General features: G+C 38.7%; 1 protein-coding gene across 7 annotated transcripts in view; it reads left to right on the top strand.

The window, feature by feature from the left end:
* CCDC192 (coiled-coil domain containing 192) overlaps positions 1-24,484 on the top strand; it is a 205,395-nt gene that overhangs the window by 45,311 nt on the left and 135,600 nt on the right. For all 7 annotated transcript variants that reach the window (XM_081504101.1, XM_081504100.1, XM_081504106.1 and 4 more), the window contains 2 exons: positions 14,412-14,543; positions 15,432-15,488. In XM_081504101.1, coding sequence (XP_081360227.1) covers positions 14,412-14,543; positions 15,432-15,488 — 189 coding nt within the window. The remainder of the gene's footprint in view (positions 1-14,411; positions 14,544-15,431; positions 15,489-24,484) is intronic.

The raw sequence follows: 24,484 nt of genomic DNA, 5'->3' as shown, positions 1-24,484 counted from the left end.
GGCAGCCACAGGTCTGTCTCTATGTCTGTGAGTCTGTTTCTGTCTTGTAGATAAGTGCACTTGTGTCATATTTTAGATTCCACATATAAGTGATGTTATATGGGATCTGTCTTTCTCTTCCTGACTTAGTATAATAATCTCTAGATGCATCCATGTTGCTGCAAATGGCATTATTTCATTCTTTTTTTATGAAGGCATTAATTGTTGGTTGCCTAGTAAGTATTCAAGTGACAATATTAAGTAGGTTGTTGGATATATAAGGTAAGTGGTGTATGTAGAAAAATTGGGAGCCATAAACAGGGGTATGACTAGTGTTTCAACCATGGCACCTAATGAGATCTCCTAGGACTTTCAGATTTTGATATTTAGAGGAGTGGAAGAAGATGAAAATCTAGCCAAGGAAACTAAGAATCAGGAAGAAATCAGGAGACTCATGTTCTGGAAGCAGTAAGAAGAGTGTTTCATGAGGCATGGCATCCTCAAATGTGTAATATTTTACTTGGCAATTGAAAAAGATGGCCCAAAATGTGTCCATTGCATTTGGAAAAATGAGACTCATAGGCAACCTAGGCACAATCAGTTTTAGTAGAGTAGTGGGGGCAGGGGGCAGAGGGAAAGAACAGAGATTAGGAGAGGGAAATAATCCAGGGCAGCCCTCTTCATAGCCACGGAGAATTTTTGCCCTGTAGTATAAAAGGGAGAGAGGTTAGGAGAGAGGGAGGGAGGCAGGAAGCGAATTCTGAGAATCTAATTTAAGACTCAGAATTTAGGGGTGCCTCTACTTTTCAGTTAAATGAACCAATTAATTATCTTTTTAATGGAAACCAATTTGCATTCTTTTTCTGTAATGTAACTGAAATGGTCTTAACAAATAGAGGAATTAGTGATACACCCAAAACTATAACATAGTACACCCCCTACCAAAGGCATACCTTCTAGCCTTTTTCTTGACTGTGACCATGGAAGAAAAGGACAAAGAAGGCTCCCAGAGGTTAGAAACAGAATTAAACGGACCAGAAACCTCCACCTCCACTCATTGCATCACCAGGATAGGCCTTATTATTGCTGACTGAGAGAATGTGATGCTTGCAATGGCCTATGACAACTGTAAATTGTTTTCCTTCCCCCCTCCTTTAAAGGAGAATAATACAGTGATAATCCTGTTTTCCCTGTATTTTAGATGTATTAGGGAGGGTACATTAAAAATCGTCTCATGTCTGTATCATGATGAGGCTCATCTGGATTTGATTCAGAGAGATATGCACAAAATGTGAAGCCAGATGTAGGAACTTGATACGACTTTAGGTTGTCTCCTTTTAAGAGGAAAAGTGCATTTTGGATTAATGTAAAATAGACACACAGTATTAGGCAGGAACATTTGGGGGAAAGCATATCCTTATGAGCATGAGGATGTAATTGTGAGGAACATGGTGAATTTTAATTGGCTTCTGTTTTATGTTTACCTTTTCTGGAGAATAGCTCCTTTGGGCTCCAATCTTTTAATAATCCTGGGACTGCCAGCCACAATATTCCTTACTAGAAGGAATGGTATTGAAGCACATGACCTAGGTCCAATCAATTATGATATCCCATTTTCCTGACCATAAAGATCAACCCAGGAGTGGCCATATCAACACAGGTGGGGCAAATACAGTTCTTTTCCAACTTTTTATTGGAGGACACACTGTTTTACTATTGAGGACCTGAACCTGGAAGGTGACAGGTAGCATCTTCCCCAATGTGTGAAGAAGGCTTGCCTGCACTGGGAAATCATGAAGCCAACACATAGGAACAGTACCAAGATGCAGAGGTAAAAAGAGAATACTGATTTCTTTGGAGTCTGTGGAATCTAGTTACGCGTGAAACAGAAATATACTTCTGATTCCCCAGTTATATAAGCCAATAATTTTTTTTCTTCAGAAAATAAAAAAGAGTGAGAAGACTGTAAGAAAGTGACAACAGTGTGGGTAGACAATCATTTTAAGAAGTTTGAGTGGGAAAAGAAGCATAGAAATGGGATGATGATTAGAGGAGGAGGTGGGGGAGAGCTCAACAGACAGCTTTTGTTTATCGCAATTACTATGACATGTTTATATGCTGAGCAGAATCATCCAGAAAGGGTAAGAGAGAGAAAGAGAATGCAGAAATGGAAGGGGACTGGGGGGCTGCAGAAATTACGGGAGCAAAGGCTTTTGACAGATTAGAGAAGGTGAGATTCAAAGCCAAGTGAAAGGGCTGGCTTTTGATAGAAGGAAGCTTCTCCATTTGCTAAGTTATGGTGCTTTTTCCTTCAACAGAAACCCAAATAAAGTAATATGTTAAGGCCAGCTATCATCGGACACAGAGTAAGTCCAGAGATGGTGCAGTTCCAGCATTCGCTAATTCAACAGCTCAAGAATGTCAACAAGAACACAGGTGTTACCCATCCTTCGCTCTCCCATCCTCACTGTTGACTGTCTTACACAGTAACTGCAACAATTCCAAGCATTATATGCAGTCAGAACATCCTGCAAAAAAGAGATGTTCTTCCTCCTGTATATCTTTTTAAAAAATCTGGTAAAGAGCCTTTTCCTCAAGGCTCCAGGGGCCTCTACTGGATTGCAGGCTCATGCCTAAAATAATCTTTTATACCTGGGAATGGCGCCCAACATGGCTGGCTGAGCAACAGTGATTCATTTGCTGGAAATGGACAAGACCAAGTTTCCCTAAACACATGGCTGCTGGCTAATCCAAATTGGGTGTCTGTAGAAAGGGATAAATGGGGAAACGGTCATTGGGAAAGAGATTAGTAGAGTCTGCTGCAGGAAGGTTTATATATTGGCTGATGAGAAAGTGAGGGAACAGCCATCTGGCAGCCTCTATTTTTTTCAGTGAATTATTGATGAGGTGATCATTTGGGATGAAGGTGGAATTTTGATGAGAAAGAAAGTATGAAATGATATTTGAGGAAAGAGTGGAGAATAATAAATAGTTTTCTCAGAGAGGAAGAACACATATTTCCCAATAGGAAAATATAGTATTTTGATGTCAGAGGAGTATTGAGTACCTGTGTGAACTTTGAGTTCATTCATCTAAAATTAAACCAATCCAATTTTTTTTTCCTAATAACATTCAGTGAAATAGACATAATGATGACAATTTTCTTAACCACTGAGAGCTAACCAGAAAGTCATTTTCTTTTAAAGGAGGTGAAATTCACACAAATACAATTAACCGTTTTTAAATGGATATAGTTCAGCGGCATTTAGTGTGTTCATGTAACCACAACCTGTCTTGAGTTTCAACATTTTTCTCCATCCCAAATCTGTATCAGACATATGATTTGTAAATATTTTTCCTCATGCTATAGGTTATCTTTTCACTTTCTTGATAATGTTCTTTCCTGCACAAAAATGTTTAGTTCTGATGAAGTCCAATTTAACTGCTTTGTATTTTGTTATTCCTGCTTTCAGTATCAAATAATCCATTTTCAAATCCAAGATCTTTAAGATTTTCTCCTGATTTCTTCTGAAAGTTTTACAGTTTTCCTCTTATATTTCGATCCATGTTTAGTCAATTTTTGTTTATGGAGTGAGGAAGGGGTGGAGTTTCATCTTTTTTGCATGTGGTTATACAGTTGTCCCAGCACCATTTGTGAAGAAATTCTTCTTTACCTGTGATAGGGTCTTTGCACTCCTATTGAAAACCAACTGGCTGTAGATGTTTGGGTTTATTTCTGAATTTTCAACTCTATTCCACTGTTCTATTTATGTATCTTTATGCCAACATTGACACTGTTTTTAATTACTATAGCTTTGTAGTACATTTTGAAACTGGGAAGTGTGAGTCCTCCAATTTGTTTCTTTTTTTATTATTATTCAATTGTTTTGGCTATTCTGGGTCCTTGAGATTCCATATGAATTTGAGGACTGGCTTTTCTATTTTTGCAAAGAAAGCTATTAAATTTTAGTAGGTATTGCATTGAATCTGTAGTTAGTTTTGGGGAGTTTTGTCATCTTAACAATATTAGATTTTGCAACATGCAAACATAAGATACTTTTAGATTCATTTAGGTTTTCTTTAATTTCTTTCAGCAATGTTGTGTAATTTTCAGTGTATCACTCTTTCACCTCCTCGATAAAAAATATATTTCTTGGTAGCTTATTCTTCTGGATACCACTGTGAATGGAACTGTTGTATTTCTTTTTTGGATTGCTCATTCCTGGTTGTATTAATCATGCCTTAAAAAAAAATTCAGATGATTTGATATCCGGGGCCTTGCTGACCCTGGAAGGACTGCTCCCACCCCCACAAAGCTTGCCAATTCCTAGAAATAGTGAAAGACTTCCCTGCAAGTGTGCCTTTCATATGCCACTGACCAGTCCAAACACAGGGCCACTATTCCTCTGCCCTAATCACCCCAGATACAGGTACCATATAAGTAGGGACAACCTCAATGTTCTGGAGCCCACTGAAATTATCCAAACTAGCTAATCCTAACCCTGATTATCTTTACTCACGTGTTCCTTCCCATGGAAACTACAATAAATGTTCCTGTCCCCATTTCCTCCTTGCTTCCTCTACTCCTGACTGACCCTTTAATTCATATGTGTCCCCTCCATATCATCTCCCCCTCATGGTGTGTCATGCCCCTCCTCTTGGGGACTGTAACAAACTATCTTTCCAATGGTGATCAACTCCAGATCTGTTAAGCTCACTACATTAGTCTCCGTTTTAAAACACAGGTGTATAACAACCCAAATTAATTTTTATATGTTTATCTTATACCCTGAAACTCGACTTGATTCATTTATTAGCTCTCAGTTCAGTTCAGCTGCTCAGTTGTGTCCGACTCCTTGTGACCCCATAAACCACAGCACGCCAGGCCTCCCTGTCCATCACCACCTCCAGAGTCCACCCAAACCCATGTCCATCGAGTCGGTGATGCCATCCAACCATCTCATCCTCTGTCGTCCCCTTCTCCTCCTGCCCTCAATCTTTCCCAGCATCGGGGTCTTTTCCAATGAGTCAGCTCTTCACATCAAGTGGCCAAAGTATTGGAGTTTCAGCAATGAACACTCAGGACTGATTTCCTTTAGGATGGACTGGTTGGATCTCCTCGCAGTCCAAGGGACTCTCAAGAGTCTTCTCCAACACCACAGTTCAAAAGCATCAATTCTTCGGTGCTCAGCTTTCTTCACCATCCAACTCTCACATCCATACATGACTACTGGAAAAACCATAGCCTTGACTAGATGGGCCTTTGTTGACAAAGTAATGTCTCTGCTTTTTAATATGCTGTCTAGGTTGGCCATAACCTTCCTTCCAAGGAGTAAGCATCTTTTAATTTCATGGCTGCAGTCATCATCTGCAGTGATTTTGGAGCTCAGAAAAATAAAGTCAGCCACTGTTTCCACTGTTTCCCCATCTATCTGCCATGAAGTGATGGGACTGGATGCCATGATCTTAGTTTTCTGAATGATGAGCTTTAAGCCAACTTTTTCAGTCTCCTCTTTCACTTTCATCAAGAGGCTCTTTAGTTCTTCTTCACTTTCTGCCATAAGGGTGGTGTCATCCGCATATCTGAGGTTATTGATATTTCTCCCGGCAAACTTGATTCCAGCTTGTGTTTCTTCCAGCCCAGCATTTCTCATGATGCACTCTGCATGTAAGTTAAATAAGCAGGGTGACAATATACAGCCTTGATGTACTCCTTTTCCTATTTGGAACCAGTCTGTTGTTCCATGTCCAGTTCTAACTATTGCTTCCTGACCTGCATATAGGTTTCTCAAGAGGCAGGTCAGGTGGTCTGGTAGTTTTTTTTGAGGATTGCTTGAAATTTTCTATATACAGAATCATGTCATCTTCATATGGAAATTGTTTTATTTCTAATTCCCAGTTTAGATTTTTTTTTTCCTTTTCTTGCTTATTTGGTCTGAGTAGAACTCTCAATATAAAATTGATAAGCAGTGGAGAAAGCAGGCATTCTTGTCTTGTTCTTGATCTTAAGGGGAAAGCTTTCCATTTTTCAACACTGAATATGATGTTAGTTGTGGGTTTTTTCATAAACATTGTTTATCACATTGAGAAGGCTTTCTTCTATTCCTAGTTTGCTGAGTGTTTCTGTCATCTCATGAATTCTGTCAAATAATTTTCTGCATCTATTGAGATGAACATATTGTATTTTTCCTTTATTCTATTAATGTGTTATGTTATAGTAATTGTGGGTTTTTTAATGTTGGTCTGCCCTAGCATCCTTGTGATAAATTCCACTTATTCATGATGCATACTCTTTGTAATGAATGTCCTTTTGGATCCAGTCTGCTACTATTTTGCTGAGGAGCTTTGCATCTATATTCTTAGGTGATATGGGTTTATACTTTTTTTAACAGTACCTTTGTGTGACTTTGGTATTAGGGTAACATATTAGGAAGTAGTCTCCTTTTCTGTTTTTTAAATGAGTTTGTGTGAAATTAGTGTTTACTGTTCTTAAAATGTCTGATGAATTCACAGTGAAGCCATCTGATCTTAGAGTTGGTTGAAAGATGTTGATTAAAGATTCAATCTCTTTACTTGCTACAGGTCTATTGAGATTTTCAAATTTTCTTGAACCAGTTTTGGCAATTTATGTCTTGCTAGGAATTTGTTCATTTCATCTAGGTAATATAGTTGGTTTGCATCCAATTATTCCTAGTATTCACTTATAATCTTTTAAATTTCTTTAAGGTTGGTAGTAATATCCCTAGTTTTACTTGTTTTTTACATGTTATTTTTTCTTTTCTTTATTTTTTGTTAATATAATTAAAGATTTGTCAACTTTGTTGATCATTTCCAAGAACCAACTTTTTGGTTTCATTGATTTTTCTCTATTGTTTTTCTATTCTCTTTTATCTCTGACTTAATATTTATTATTTCCTCCTATTGATTCTGGGTTTAGTTTTCTCTTTTTCTTCAAGTTCTAACTTCAAGGTATGAAGTTAGGTTGCTGATTTGACATAGTTCTCCTTTTTTAATGTACATGTTTTCATCTATAGGTTTCCCTCTGGCCCCGTCTCACCGCATCCTCTGAGTCTCCGTATGTTGTTCTTGTGTTTCTCTTTTTATCTTCAGATATTTAATTTCCCTTGTGATTTTTTTTCTTTGACCCATTGATTCTGTAAGAATGTGATATTTCCATTTATTTTCAAATTTCTCAGTTTTCCTTTTGTCATTAATTTCTAGATTTATTCCATTATGATTGGAGAAGTTACTTTGTATAATTTCAATCCTTTTAAACTTGTTTAGAATTATTTTGTGGCCTAATATATATGGTCTATCCTGGAGAATGTGCTCTGAGCACTTGAGAAGACTGTGTATTCTATTGTTGGATGGATTATCCTGAATATGTCTGTTAGATCTAGTTCGTTTGTAGTGTTGATCAATTCTATTTGCTCTTGATCTTTTGGGTACATTTTCTATCCATTATTAAAAGTAGGATATTGAAGTCTCTACTCTATGACTATTTATTACTATGTATTTCTCCCTTAAATTCTGTTAATGGTTGTTTCATATATGGGGTGTCTGTTGTTTGATGCATGTATATTTATAATTTTGATAAATTAACCCTTTTATCAATATATAATATCCCTGTATTCTGTAAAAATTTGACTTGGCATCTATTTGATGTTCTCTGATATTAGTATAGCAATGCCAGCTCTCTTTTGGCTACTATGTGCACGGAATATCTTTTTTATCCTTTCACTATTTGTTTCTTAGAGTGGAAGTTACTCTATTATAAGTGGTGTATGCTTGGATCACATTTCTTAATTCATTTTTCTAGTCACTGTCTTTTACTTGCTGGGTCTAATCCATTTACTTTTAAACTACTACTGGTAATAAAGGACGTAATTCTGCCATTTTGCTATTTGCTTTCTCTGTATTTTACATCTGTTTGTTACTCAATTGCTCCATGCTGCTTTCTTTTGTGCTGGATTTTCGTGTACCATTTTAATTCCCTTTTCATTTTCTGCATCTTCTTTAGTTATTTGCTCCTATAATGTGTATGCTGGTATACCTGGTAGCTTTCCATAGTGTCCATAAATCTCTTAGGCTCTGTTCACTTCTCTGTATTCCTTTTTCTTCCTGATCCTTACATCAGGTAATTTCAGTTGTCCTGTCTTCAAGTTTTCATGATTTTTGTCTCCCAGCTTTTATCTGCTATTGAACCATTTCAGCAATTTTTTCATTTCAACTATTTTGTTTCCTAACTTCAGAATTTCTACTTAGTTTCTTTTTATAATTTTTATCCCTTCATATATTCTACCTGTACATGTATCATTCTTCTCATTTCCTTTACTTCTTTGTCCATGGTTTCTTTCAGCTCTTTGAGGATATTAAAGACACTTATTTTAAAAGATTCATTCATTAAGTCCAAAAGTTCATTGTCTAGGCTTCTTCATGGATAGTTTTTAATCAATTAATTTTTTTCTAATAAATGAGCCATGCTTTACTTTGTGATCCTTGTACTTGTTTGTTCAGAACTAGACATTTTGAATATTATAATACAGTAACTCTGGAAATCAGATTCTTTCTCCCTCCCCAAGACTGTATACAATTCTTCCCTCCTCTACAGTTTGTATGTTTGTTTAGTTACTTTTCCAAACTAATTTTGCAGAGACCATAATTTTTGTCTTGTGTGGTTACTAAAGTCTCCTATTCTATTGCCTCTGCAGTTAGCCAATGACCTGACAGAGATTTCCTTGAATGCCAGCATCTTTGTTTATCAAGCGCTTTCCTGGATACTGAAAGTATTCTACTAGAGTCCAGAGCTAATAAATGGTTGGTTCTGATAGTTCTTGCTAGCTCAAAAATTATTTAAGTGGGAGAACCAATTCCTAGAGCTTATTCTGCCATAATTTTGAAGTGCAAGTCATTTTGTTTTGACTTTCATTGTGAATATTAATATGAAATGTATCAATACACTTTCTTGACTGCATCAATAAGCTGTGCAATGAATACAGTTTATCTTCCTTTGACTTTTAATGATATTGCATCACCTTTATGATGATCTTCTATTGAATACCGAGGTATAAAAGTTGAATATTTTAGTGGATTTATATAGCCTCAAATGTATAATATGAAAGTTGTTCCTTTGTCTTACATAATTCTTATGACAAATGTTGTTCATGCTTTTAAAATCATCTCCTCCCCCTAAATTTGTTAGTATCAGGAAGAGGGGAAGGGGCCAACTCTTCAAAAATCAAAGGACAAATATTAGCCTCCCAACATTATGTGAACCATATGTTCCAGCACAGATAGCTGGTTAGGAAATATAGAAATTGATTATTTAAAGAATAATGCATTTCTACTCTCTTTTTATAAGCAGATATATGATACTAAGTTGGACTGACCTTTTATCTTTATTCTCTCTCAAACGAGTAACTGTAAAACTAAGCAGTTCCTATGAAAAAAGAAAAAGAAAAAAGAAAAAACAAAAGCAATAAAAAGGAAGTAGTGCCCAAGGCCCCTAGAGTTTTTAAATTCAATTGGGATATCTTGCAGCTACTAACTCAGGTTTCCTCTTACTTTCTTTGATACCTTGTTTTCTATCCTATAATTTGAATTTGAATTTAAGCAGCATTCCTAAGAGCTTCCTGAATCGAAAATTAAATTTTGAAAAGTTCTAAGACTCCAGTTGAAACAACGGAGTGAATTCAAAATGGTAGCTATTATCTTGCAACTCAGCAACAGAGTATATTCTTTTTTGCAGTACTTTAAAAATACTTAGATATATAATTATCTTATTTCATTTTATTTTCATTTTTTCTGTTCTTTCCTTTTGGATTATCAGTCATATCTGATAGGTCATTTTCAAAAGGGCTGGGGGAATATCAGTAGTCTTATGCTAATAAACAGTTTCATCATTATATAATGCAATCCAACATTAGTTCTTGCCTCAATGTATCCACATGTATCCTTTATCCTGCTTTTGTGAGATTACGAAACATATGAGAATGAAAACATCATTTAAAAAGTTAATGAATGGAATGTTCTTAGAAAATATTATTTCTGGCCAGTTTGACTGAGTTTTATTATAAGTTTTGACAGAATCCTCCCCATCCATCCTTCTGGGAAATTTACAACCTAGTTAGAATACATATGACTGGAGAACTACCCTGTAAAAACATAGCGAAGTGCCATAGTAAAATTTTGTCATGGGCTCACAGGTCATAACATCAGAGGGCTGTGGGGTCAGGCCTAAAATAGAGATATGGTGATTCCATGTCAAGATTTCTTAGAGATAAGCTGAATCTGAGCTAAATTTATTTGAGCCAAAGGGATATTCAAACAGAAATCTACTATAAGAGGAGAGCAAAGAGATGGGGTTGGTGTGTATATAAAAATGGACTGAGATGGCAGAACAAATTTTTATCAAGTCTTAGGAGAAAGGAAAATACATTTCCTTCATGTAAATAAGTGAACACACAGAGAAAAAGTGCCAAAAACCACATGATCGGGGGAAAATCATAGATCTCATCTTTGCAGGCAGTCTCAGAGTTACAGTTTGGATATACTATAGAACCCAGAGTGGGAAACAGACCAGTGTAGATCCCAGTCCAACCTGTTCTTATTAGCTCTGGGAAAGCCCCTTAAAGAACCTAACTTCCAATCTTTAAAATAGTCACAACAACAGCAACAACAAAAAATAAACAAATTGTGCGGTATGCTGTAGCTACCAAACAAATGTTAGTTGCTATTTTTCCATAGACCTTACTCACTTATGGTCATGATTATGCAATTTTGGAATCAGACAATTTATCAGCAGAATGCTTAGGTAGCAAATAAGAGAAAACTCAATGTCTAATCAATAAGGAAACTTATAAACTCACTAAGGGTAAGTCCCAAGGTAGGAGATGCTTCAAAATTAGTTGCAAAAACATTTCAGTAGTGTCAACAAGACCCAGGTTTGTTCTGTTGTCCACACTTCCATCCAGAGAGTGGCTTTGTTATATAATTGGCTTCCTGGATGTCTGTAGGATGGCTATGGTAGCATTCATGTCTGTGGATAAGAGAAAGTGCTTCTCCAAATCATCAAAGTTCCTCCTGGCCAGCGTGGGTGGTGCAAACTAGGTCATATTTCCTACACATTAACTGTTGCCAGAGAAGAGCCAGGATCAGATTGGTTTAGGCCTTGATTCCTAAACCAATGGGAGGAAAATGGAAGGAAGGAAAGAGAATGGGATTGTCATATTTATCAGGCCCCATTTCTGGGGTCAGACTTGGGCTTAGGGAGTCACACCCAATGTCCACTACTGAACACTTGGGTTCCAATATTTACTATCTATGTCCTTGGACAAGTTATACAACCTTATTGAATTTCCTTATCTGTAAAATGAGCATGAAGCTGAACTGAAATAAATATGAAAACAAAAGGTTCTCAGAATATCTGATATGTACTAAGTACCCAGTAAGTATTAAGTAGTACTATCATTATTCACCTATACACTTTCACATTATGGAATAATTTTTAAATTGTCTGCTTTTCCAAGTAAATTGTAAAAATACAAACAATATCACCTTTATTTTTTATCTCCAAAGCTTACATATAATAAATATACAACATATTTCTTTAACAATGAGTGAATACATAAATACCTGTTGAGTAAATAAATAAAGGCCTAAAAACAATAGGAGATATATTTAAAAGAGAGATAACCAAATGGTGACTGGATCAATCATTCAGAATATGAAAACAAAATGGGACAGACTGAGAAAGAATATATTTGAGATTAAAAAATACATACATCAGACCTAGAGAGGACTTTTCCCTGAAGACTACAGTGGTTACAGACAGTGAGCAAACCAAATATAAATTGAGTTTAGGGTAACCAGCTCATAGAGGCTGTGACATCTTCAGACACTTTATTTTATAATTTGATAAATAATGAATATTTGGATAAAACCTATGTGAATGCTTACTGCAGTCGAGAGGATGTAGAAGAAATAATAATAGGAACTACTGAGTGCTTGATGTATTCCAGGCATTGTTCTAAGTGTTTCTCCCGTGTAAACTCATGTATAAACCTCAAAACAAATGCACGAGATAAGAACTATTCTTTTTATCCTCATTCCTATTTACAGGTGGGAAAATCAAACCCAAAGAGTCTGAGCAACTTGTCCAAATCATAAAGATATAGCAAGTAGCAAACTGAGACTTTTACCCAAAGTCACAGAGTCTGTGTCTTTAGCCATTACACTCTACTATGATAAAATGGACGGGTGCTCAGAGAAATCAGATTACATTTCCAAACCATCATGCACCCAAGAGTTAGATGTATTAGTATTCATGCAGAATACCTCAGGCCTTCCAGGTCACTGAGAGCTGAAAGGCAAAGACAACAGTTCATGGCATATGTGCTCCCTCTGAGCCTCCCTTGTGGGCTTCCCTTGTGACTCAGCTGGTAAAGAACCTGCCTGCAATGTGGGAGACCTGGGTTTGATCCCTGGGTTGGGAAGATCCCCTGGAGAAGGGAAAGGCTACCCACTCTATTATTCTGGCCTGGAGAAGTCCATGGACTGCATAGTCCATGGGGTCGCAAAGAGTCGGACACGACTGAGCAACTTTCACTTTCACTTCTGACTCTCCTGTTGTGCTTTCATCATTCCCTGCATATAACACAATGGCTGCATAGAGTGCCAACTAGACAAATAGTTGTTGAGTGAATGGTTGTGTGCATGGAGGGATGGATGTATACGAGCAAACGTGATTTGCCCAACTTATTTCCATGTAGACTAACCTCTCAGTGCCTCTCCATTTGGTAAATGTCTGTAAATATTTGTTGCCCTTTTCAAGATGAGATGGTATGCTTTGCAATAATTCTTGGAATAATATGAAAGAGATACTTAGAGATAAGCCATGCCTCAGAGCCCGAGATCTGGAATGAATACAAGGTTGTATGCCCCTTTCCAGGGACTCTTTCAGAATTGTTGCTGAGCTAGAGAGAAAAATCACAAGGGACTCTCCAGGGAAGCTAAGGGACTAGGGATTATCCAACTACTACTCTCCTCAGGAGAAATCTACAAACAGTAAGACACACCTTGAGACATTTTATGGTTATGGTTAGCATAGATCTCTCCTGGAGAAGGAAATGCAACCCACTCCAGGTTTCTTGCCTGGGAAATCCTATGGATAGAGAAAGAAGCCTGGTGGGCTACAGTCCAGTAGCGTCACAAAGACTTGGGACAGGATTTAGTGAGTAAATGACAATAACAAAAGCCCTTGATCATCTGACTTTAACTAGAAATTCCTGCATTTCCCTTCAGCTCCTTCTATCCTGCTGCTGCTGCTAAGTCGCTTCAGTTGTGTCCGACTGTTTGTGATCCCGTGGACTATAGCTTACCAGGCTCCTCTGTCCATGGGATTCTCCAGGCAAGAACACCAGAGTGGGTTGCCAGGTCCTCCTCCAGGAGACCTTCCCAACCCAGGGATCAAACCTGCATCTCCTACTGCTCCTGCACTGCAGGCAGATTCTTCACAGCTGCACTAAAAATCCAAGGGAGGGAGTCAGAATTCCTTCTCTTTCTAGAGAGCTGTGGCCTCCTGTGGGGTCACAAAGAGTTGAACATGACTGAGCATGCATGCATAACTAGCTAGTATTTTGGGGGTTTCCCAGGCACAGACGGTAAAGCATCTGCTTACAGTGCAGGAGACCTGGGTTCAATCCCTGGGTCGGGAAGATCTCCTGGAGAAGGAAATGGCAACCCACTCCAGTATTCTTGCCTGGAAATTCCCATGGATGGAGAAGCCTGGTAGGCTACAGTCCATGAGGTCGCAAAGAGTCGGACACGACTGAGCGACTTCACTTTTTCAGGCGCAGAGGTAAAGAATCTTCCTGCCAATGCAGGAGATATGGGTTCTATCCCTGGATCAGGAAGATCCCCTGGAGTAGGAAATGGAAACCTGCTTCAGTATCCTTACCTGGAAAATCCCATGGACAGAGGAGCCTGGTAGGAAGGCTACAGTCCATGGGGTCACAAAGGGTCAGACATGACTGAGTGGCTAAGCAGGTAGCCTCCAAAGATTTAAGTTTCAAGAACCCTGTCTAAACCACAATACAGATTTCAGATTCAGCTGTACAAATAAAATACAACGTTGAAACATAATAAAGATGAATGTTGAGACTATTGTACTAGACAGCTCTCTGCCTGCTGTAACTATGTGGTCTCATCTCTTGCCCAGAAAGATCTTTATTATTAAAAATAAATAAAATCAAAATTATTTCCTTATCACTCTTTACTAATCATTTGTCATCTATGAGAATGTTTCAAAAGCCATTTTCATATTTAATAGATATCAATGGAAGGCAATTCATTTGTAAATTGGAACTTAATTAATAAAAGAAGCTTTAAAAAAGTCATTGTACTTCCATACCCTTACAAGCACATGTCTTCAGCTTGCAGTCTCGGAAGGAACAAAATCAAAGCTGCTTAAGCAAGTTTCCTGGCTGGAGAAAGAGCTAGAAGCTCTGGACTATAAGGAAGAAAGTGGAGAATCATACAAAGAAATAGTTCTTGCGAAAAACCAGGTATGTCATAGAAGAAGAATAATCTTTCTTTTAAAAGTTACCTAAACATATGAGCTGACAATCCTGCAGTTATTTCTGGCTGGATTGGAAGTTCATATTTAAGTTCAGTTTCTGTACTTGCTCAATGTAACTGTATTCCCTGATAGAATGTTCACATACAAAAATAAACTTTCTCGGTGATATTTTTAAGTTTGATATATATTCTTTTGAATCATATTAAGTGAATATTCTATTTATTTTATAAGTGATATTGACTATACAAATGTTTCTTAGTTTTCCATTGAACTTAATCAAGCAATAGCTTCTTTCTGGGCAGTGAAAGAAGTTGATCAAAACAATTTTCATAGACTTTTAATAAATTACTTTATAAGAAGTTACCAATCTCTGAATCGCAGGACATTTATATATGTGTCATTATATAAATTTATCTCTTGTTCAACCCATGTTGTTTTGTATCTGGTTTTGTGATAGAGGGATGGATAGACAGATAATCTGTATCTATATATAGATATATATATCCTCACATTAAAACATATCCATATATTCTAAAGGCAGATACCAATTCATTGGGTCCCACATGTATGTATACATGATGTGATATAAGGTAGGTTAACATTATCTGCAGTACATCAAGCAAACATTATTTTTCCCCAATCATGACCTAGTTTTTACTATATTCATATACTTTGTTGATGGGTTATTCCATGGAGTGGAAGAGAGAAAGAGATGGGAGCGATGATCTATTTAATGATGATATTCAAAACATCTCACTGAGATAATGCTGCTATTTGTAAAATATGAGAACTAGTTCATATTTACATATGGAATACTTTGAATATGTAAAAGGAAGAGTTACACACTTTGTTTCTAAACTCTACTCCTTTCCAGTGCATTGAGAAATTACAAGCTGAAGTAAAAGCTTCCCAGGAGCAACTTGCAGCCTATGTAAGTGACTTCTGCCTTTTTTCATCCTTTATTTTATATCATTGTTATTCTGCGAATGAACAGAAACGTTTCAAAAGTTTTAACTATAGTCTCTCCACTGCAAACCAATCACAGGGCTAAGAACCAGCATTTTTACTGCCTCTATAGAGTTGTTTTCCATAAACGGAATTCTGATTTACACTGATGATAAAAATTGCAAGACTGAGTTCTTATATATAACCAGATGACTTAATCAGATATGATCAGGATAATAGAACTGGAAACTAAGGGTAGAAAGACAAGCAAGCTGGGTTAGTTGTGAGTGAATAGAAGTGGAAATTTTAGACACCTCTCCTATAGGCCTAGGACAGTTCTTCTTAAACTTTCATATAAGGAGAAGTATCTGGAAAACTTTTCAGAACAAACAGTTTTCTGTACACCTAGGATAGGACCTGAGAATATGCGCTTCTAGGGAATGCTGGATTCAGATGCTGCTGCTGCCCATCTTTAGACCATATTTTGAGCAGCATTATTTTATATATATTTATTTTGCCCCAGTCTTCTGATTTTTAGGCTAATGACCATATGAAAAAAATCAGATAATGAACTGCCCATTTTCTGCTACAAGTCTTCCCCGGGAGAGAAAGAGAGACCCTCTGAAGTTCCAGGGGAAATTTCATTTATACTTTACCCTGTCTTCACTTAGGGAACAGCTCAATGAGCATCTCCTGCCAGAACAGCCTTGTGGATCCACGTGTATAAACAGTGGTTGTAGTCCTGCTACTGCCCCTTCTCAAGGATCTGAACAGCCCTAATGCCGGGAGTGTTTCCTCAAAGAGACACTCGCCATCCTCTTAGCTATCTCCTCCATCCACATCCCGCATACTGTGGGTTGACATACTAAGAAGAGTGGCCAGTCACCTTCTATGGCCAGTCTGAACAACAACAAACTCAGACCAATCTGAGATCCGAGAGACTGCAGTCCAGAGAAAAGACCGCAGAATAATATATTCTGGTCACCAGCCCTTCAAGGTTTGCAGTGATCTGATCTGGATAAAAACCACGATAGTTCCCCCGTTTTTTTGTCCTGGGGTAGAGAGAAGCTAATCTGCAGTGGCAGTCAGCAGAGTTTTAGACTAAATTTAGATTCTTTTCTGGCCTCGTGTGCTCAATTGACCAAGACTGAACATGACTAAGTCCTGCACTGATGACACTGTGACTGATTCAGACAGAAACATCTCTCATTAGCCGAGCATTCTCTCCCCGATGCCTCTCCCCTGGCCTGCCTTTCAGGGTACTGGATAATGACTATTGTCAGAGGATATCACCTCATGCCAGGTGGATCCCTACAGCCATTCACCCAGGGAGTTTTTAGCTCAGAATGTTTTAAGGAGAGAGATTTGCTAAGGTTCAGTTGTTAGCTTCCAGCATCTCTTTATGAAAAACTGATGAAAATCATGGTCATGGGAGCCCTAGGGAAATACCTGCAGTGTCTTCTTCCACTATTTAGCTTCTGCAGAGTCGATTCCTGCTCCATGCTGTTCTTGCCCCAGGTGTGTCTGAACGGGGAGTGCTCCCTTGTGTTAGGGTATTGATACCAACCAACGAGAGCTCTCCTGTGTAATTGTCAATATTCAGCTTATAATATAGCAGATTAATCATTAAAGTTTTGCTTACTCATCAAGAATATTTAAATGAAAATAGTGTTAACAATAATGTTTACTGAAGTGGGCTATGTGCTTCCTAGGTGATAGGTGCTTTATGTATTACCTATTTTACTTCTCAATACAAGTCAAAAAGGTGAGCATTATTTTTCAGATAAGAAAACTGAGTCTTAGAAATTAGATCATTTGTCACACACATGTTGATTGTGAAATCCATGCTTTTGCTCTCGCAACTTGCTGCCTCTCTAAATTGTATTTCCCACACACCATTGGAAGTGTCAAACATGTTGATAAAGCTTCTATCTCTAGTCTCCTTTCTCTGTCTACTCTGAGTGATTAATCAGTTCATAATTCTTAACTATTCCTTCCATGTAAATAAGCATACCCTCCTCCTCTACCAAGTCCTTTCTATCTTAATAATCTTCTGATCACAATTCCTTAGTCCTGTAATGAGCGTTTCTTAAAACACTGTTTCTGGAAAAAAATTGTAAATTATGTTAATAGGTATTCTGAAAAACAATATGAGAGGGGCATTGGAAATAAAGTTAAATATGTTCACTTATTGCAGGATTTATCAGTGTATCAATCTCCAAAAAAGAGCCAGAGTATGTAATTTCCCAGTGGTGTTTGTCCTTGAATGATATTTTAAGCATACAACCTTGGAGACTGCTGGTATACTGCATTGAATTAGAACACTAGGTTTGCTAAATATGACCTATCTCGTGGATATCCTAGGTTCAGCACATACGAAGTCAAATTTATCATTTTTTATTCTTATCTCTTCAGTGTGTTCGTCTGTGTTCCCCAGGCATGGTGAATAATATCACAATGTTATTACATACTGGAGATCCAAAGTTAAAACAGTATTAAAATCCCACCTGTTTCTGCTTGCATCTCATATTTGGCTAATTGTTGCCTCTGAGTATACTTCTACAAGTTATCTCACTTCCATGTCTTTGATTCCATTGTCCTGCCAATCCCTAGCTCTTTTTGACCATCATAGATCTCAATTGTTGCTACTAGCCCCAAATTATCAACATATTTAAGTTCAGAGCCCCCACTATTCCTGCCCACCACCTCACCCAATCATAATGTAGCCCACTTGCTCTCACACCATCAAGCCCTGTTTGCATAAGAAAGGAAGGATAAAAAAACTGTGTATAAGATTTGATGTGGGGGCAGAAAACCAAACAGAGATGGAAGTTAACACTCATAGGGAGAATGAAACATCCTGGAGGAGCAGAGGAGAGAAGGGGGATGAATGGACCAAGGTGTGGGAGTGGAGCCCTGAGGATGCGGTGAGGAGACAGGAGATCAGAGGGCTCCTGGGAGTGCTGGAATGTTCAAGGTTAGGAAGTAACTGAGAGTATTAATGAGTTTTTCGAGCAGTTTGTACTTACACCACCTACAGTATGTGGGAGTCACGTGTAGAGTCTAGAATTCCTGTCTGGCTGTGCCTCCCAAGTATAACCTGCTGCAGGATGTGACCACTGCCAGGCTCTCCTAGCTTCCCTGCCACTCTGGAAAGTTTTCCAAGGACAGTCCCATCCCTAGCCTTCATTTCCCTGTTCTCACTCACCCCTCTCTCTGCCTCAGTCCATCAGGCTAGTAAAATAGAGCTGTCACCTTTCTCTACACAGTCAGAGTCTGTTGGTGCCCTGTGACTTTGCTATCTGTGCTCTCACAGTCCAGGCTATCCTTCTCTCTCCTCCTTTTCCAAATAAATGTTACTCTGTCTGTAAGACTTGTATCGAGGACCAACCTCTCCCTTAGCCCTCAGAGTACCTTCTGTGGCCTCCCTAGCCTCCTTAAACCATCTATTTTAGCTTGAAACACTGCATTTTATCTATTTTTATTGGGGTACAGTTGCTCTGTGGCTTCCCTCATAGCTCAGTTGGTAAAGAATCCACCTGCAATGCAGGAGACCATGGTTCAATTCCTGGGTCGGGAAGATCCGCTGGAGTAGGGATAGGCTACCCACTCCAGTATTCTTGGACTTCCCTTGTGGCTCAGCTGGTAAAGAATCCGCCCACAAAACAGGAGACCTGGGTTCAATCCCTGGGTTGGGAAGGTCCCCTGGAGAAGGGAAAGGCTACCCACTCCAGTATTCTGGCCTGGAGAATTCCATGGACTATAGTCCAAGGGGTCGCAAAGAGTTGGAGACGATTGAGTGACTTTCACTTTCACAGTTGCTTTATAATGTTGTTACTTTCTGCTCATATTTTACTGATGCTGTTTACACCTCTGTCTACCACTGAACATGAAGGTCATTGAGGGTGGCACCAAAAATGTGTGGGCTCACTGCAAACCACTCAATATATTTTCCTTAATTGAATTTTATCCTGATCATGTTATTTCCCCTGTTCCATTGCTGAGAGCAACCACAGTTGCCCATTTTCCCAGAATAAAGTCCAGCTTCCTGACTATGGCTTTTATCACACTGAAAATGAGGGGCCAATACCTTCTTCTGTCTCCTCTCCATCATATATCTGTGATCCCTGAGTATAGCCATGAATTCCTGCCCTGGGACCTTTGCTCATTTGCAACTGAAATATGTCCCCATCATTGTGTTCACCAGATTTTTCCCATGCTTTATCAAGATTGTTTCTTCCAGAAAGTTTTGTCTGACCATCAAACTGGAAGTGATCTCTCCTTCCTTGGTACTTTCACAGCCCTCCTCTGCACCTGTCTTCTGTCATTTGTCACACTATGACCCACAACAGAATTATTTGATGGGCCCAGCTCTTCCCCAAGACTGTGAGCACTTCAAGGATAGAGAGAAAGTTTGTTTTTCTTCTGCCTCTCACAGTGCCCGGTTCAATGCTTTGTACAGATTTCATTGAAATGAATTGCTAAAATGGATACATTTAAAATAAGGTTATTTTGGAATTTATAATAGCCCACTTTAAATCTCTGGGAAAGTTATCTTATGAAATGCTATTCCTTAGAAATGCCAGTTACATACGCCATTACTTTAATCTGAAATTGATACTTTCAAGGTATAACATGGAAGGGACAAAAAGGTAATGATTCCTTAGAGTGAAAATAAAAGGAAAAAATAGCAGAGAAAGAAAAAGTTGTAAGAAATCTCAATTTTAGAAGAAGAGCAGCTGAAGGACACTATGTTCCTAACATGAAAATTAACAACCCAAGGTCTTAGTTTCTTTTTATTCAGGATTCACTCTTCTAGAAACCAATAGTCAAATTATATTATTATATAATTAAATTGATAGCTATGAAATGTGGAAAAGATACAAGCTTCAACATTTCAGAGTAAAACTGTCACTGCTAATATTTTGAAGATTAAAATCTCATCCCATGAACTTTGGGATGCCTTGTCACAGCTTACACTTTTAAAAGATTACCAAGAACTGCCCCTCTCAGCACACTTGTGAATACCCACTTGAGCTACCCACAGGACTAACTTGCCCTAGGCATTTTCATCACTCCCATCTGCATGATTTTATCTACTTAAGAGACCTATATGGAATTAAACAAATATTTCAACTGAGTGTTTATAATAACTTAAAGATTACTGCCCATATTGCTGCTGCTGCTGCTAAGTCGCTTCAGTCGTGTCTGACTCGGTGCGACCCCGTAGACGGCAGCCCACAAGTCTCCATCATCCCTGGGATTCTCCAGGCAAGAACACCGGAGTGGGTTGCCATTTCCTTCTCCAATGCATGAAAGGGAAAAGTGAAAGTGAAGTATCAGGACTACAAGTCTTAAAGGAGGGGGGAAAAAAAAACTTTTAAAATGACTGCCTTCCAAATTGTTGAATCCATTGCTTGCCTACTTGTAGTATTTGGGAAATATAATTACTCATCCTTGTTCATTCACTCTGTCATCGACAATGTGATTATCTGCAATAGTCCAGGGGTTTTCCTCCCCTCACCCCTCACCTCTATCCCAATGGCCAGTTCATCTCTTGGTCTAGCTACCACCAAGATTTGACCAGAGTTCAAAGGTCTATAATATTCCATAGGATTATTCCAAAAGAGAAGTCTACACAACTGGATGATAGATGCTTGAGTGTTATGCTGTTCTTTATTCTGTCCTGTATGCTTGAAACAGTTACGAATATCCAGAAGAAGAAACCCTTCCAATGAATTATACAGGGTGCTTCAAGCTGTAGTTCAGATACATGTGTCTTTGAAATCAGAAGCTCCTGACCTTTCTAAAGTTTCTAAAGACATACTTAGACCTGGAAGCAACAGTCCTGATACTCAGAGTCAGGAGCAGAGGTCTTGGAAGGACCACCAGGAGTACCTTGACAGAATTTTCCCAAGGAATTGGTTTAATTGCTTCCTTTCCTTCTCTAAAGAAGCTATCAATTCCCATTTTACTTTCCAAAGTAAGGATCCACAAGAGACACCAATTTAGATCAAGTGCAGACCCCTCTCCAATAGATCCAGGCCCTCTACTAATTGGTCTTTTCCTACTATGATAGAGAACATGGGCTATTTTTGTTGATGCTGTTTTTTGGCTACCTTAGCATTCATTAACACTCCTTCCTCAGCAGTACCTTGATATCCTTTCCATTATGTCTCTCTCATTGTGCAGTCATGGAAGGCCTGTAACTCAAAGTACCCTGTCAGCTACTAGCTGGGAATGGGCATGTGCCCACCTGGTCTCTGAATATTAATTCAGGTGAAGCAAGAGAGGAAAAACACATGGAAATGCTATACCCTACCAGTGACACCCAGGCATCATGGCACAGGAGTTTGTGCTGCTGGGCCAGGACCGCCCTAGCACCTGTCTGTTTCTGAATCTGACTCCTGTTCATTTTAGGAACCACCAAATAATCCTAATCAGCTTGAAGAAAGTTCCCTTCTTCTGTATACTCACCAGAATCAGATTTGATTGTTTAGAGCTGAGATGCTATAATTCTTATAATATCCAGATTGTTCTCAAAGTGTGGCCCTGGGACCAGAAGCATGAGTCACTTGGGACTTGAAATGCAAGTTTTGAGGTCTCATCGCACACCTTCTGAATCAGAAGCTCTGGGAGTGGGATCCAGCAATATGTGTTTCAAGTCCTCCAGTGATTCTCATGATGGCTCGTGTCTGAGATGCGCTGCACAGTCCAGCACAATCCCCATCTCTTTCGGCCTACACTCTCCCCTCTCCCCAGTACCACCATTGTCCCTGACCAGCATCTCGCTCTCACCCTTATAACTCTTGCCTCTGGGAAGCATCTCCAGGCCTCGTTCTTAGTACAGCAAGCTGGGACCATGGCACATGGGACACGTTTGTCCAACTGACGAACCAAAGGAGAATGGTCTTCCCGCTCCCTCCCCTCTAAAGCTCACACTTCTGTGTACTCTAGAAGTATTACCTTGTTCCTGCAGCTTGTCATGACTAATTTTAGGATAATGTGACAGTAATTAATACCTTAGAGTCATACAGCAACCTATGCTTTTCTAAATGCTCCCACCCACATTATGTCATCTGTTTTTCACAACAGTCCTGTGAGGCAGATAGTACTCCACCTTTATCAGATGAGGAAAGTGAATCAAAGAAGCCTGCTCACAAAAAACAGCTGAGTGTAGATATTCTGACTCCGGGGCCCCTGTTTCACAAGAATGATTTCACTTTCATTTGAAAATTTTTGCTAAATATATGTGCCAACACACGTGCTGGTTGTATCAATAAATTAATTTTTAGATCTTTTAACTTTATTATCATCTACAGACCTCATGTCAGAGTGAATCAGCCTGAGAGACTTTGTTTTTTTGTTTTAATTCGTTTATTTATCTACTTTTTAACTTTACAATATTGTATTTGTTTTGCCATACATTGACATGAATCCACCATGGGTGTACATGTTTTCCCCCTCTGGGATCTGATAGAGTCCTACCTGGAGCCAATGAGGAATGGGGAAATTCCTCCCCTGTGGGCCTTTCTTTTTGAGCCAAACATGTTAATCCAAATGGAAAATTCCTCAGTGATTGTTTATGAACAGAACCCATTGGTACTAAATGGCCGCATGTGGGATAAATCTCAGAAATATTTTTATTGCCTGAGTTGATTATATTTAACCCTCTCTACATCCTACCTTCATTGGTTAGGTTAGGTTAGGTTAACGACTATTTTGAACCTTCATTTTAACCCTTTATGTGGTTATCCCATGGCTCATCTCCCATGTTCTTGCACTAGAGAGGTGACAAATCACTGAAGGATGACAGAGGCTTTCCAATCCCATTGGTGGGTGTTGCTGCCAAACTTCTCAGTGAGCATGGAAGGAGAGGGTCTGAGCTCTCACTTCACATCAGCAGGTTGCTCATAATCTCTGAAGTCAGTACCCTCTGAATTATGAGCCATTATATGGCTCCTGCCCAGCAAGAAGTGGTTAAATAACTAATAGCACATGGATGAGGCAACATTCAGTGTAAAACTTTGGAGTGTCACCAGGACTTTATTTACTTTAAATTATCTTTTTTTCTCTCTTTTTTTTTTTGGCTTCAGAAAGCCAAGGCACAATACGTTGCTGTAAGAGCCACTAACATTAGCTGTAGGATCCTCTACTAGTGAAGGCAGATTGAGAATGTAGGGACCTGAGGCCTGAGTTTGGTCACTCAGAACGAGCAAGCCTGGATTCTGGCTGATAGCCAGGAGGCTCATTTTTCCCTTCTCTAACTGGATATGGGGCTTGTTTGCTCACTTTCCATAGATGATGAATAAGTTCAAGATGAACAAGCCCCCAAGGATAATCCTTGTCCCTCCAGCGACTTTAGAATCATAGCATGTGTCTGATCTTTGTTAGCCACCTACTTGGACACATAATCTAATCCACTTATTCTGTAAATACCTATTAGTTGACTATGCATTTCTTCAAACATATATTTCATTTACTTGATAAGCTTGGACTTATACCAACATCCTCTCATAAGAATATACAGAGTTTAGAGGCCCAAACATTTCAATATATTCATAGATTTTTGGTATACTCTTTAATTGCTTGCCAAAAAATCAGGTGGGAATAACACAAGATTGATCCCAGCACTTTCCTCTTTGCTCCTGAGCTGCATTAATCTTTATAAACGACCAGCCATTAATGCTCATTCAGAACTCACCTTATACTATTATTATCAGCATCTACTAGAAATCATGTTTTTTTTTTGCTCTCTTAATAATTGAAATCACTTTAAGATGAGTGAGAGTCATACCTTTCCATTTGAAGAATAGAGAGCTAAGCTATAGATATGAATCATGAGGGTTTTGTAAAGGCCACTGGTCCTGGTATTGGGGCTTCCCTAGTGGCTCAGTCAGTATAGAGTCTCCCCACAGTGTAGGAGACCCAGGTTCAATCACTGGGCTGGGAAGATCCCCGGAGAAGGAAATGGCAACCCAC

Source organism: Giraffa tippelskirchi, chromosome 6, assembly GCF_054371585.1.
Source record: "Giraffa tippelskirchi isolate mGirTip1 chromosome 6, T2T-mGirTip1v1.2.pri, whole genome shotgun sequence".
Taxonomy (NCBI): Eukaryota; Metazoa; Chordata; class Mammalia; order Artiodactyla; family Giraffidae; genus Giraffa; species Giraffa tippelskirchi.
The sequence above is the reverse complement of the archived record's forward strand: the minus strand, read 5'-3'. Positions and strand labels throughout refer to the sequence as shown.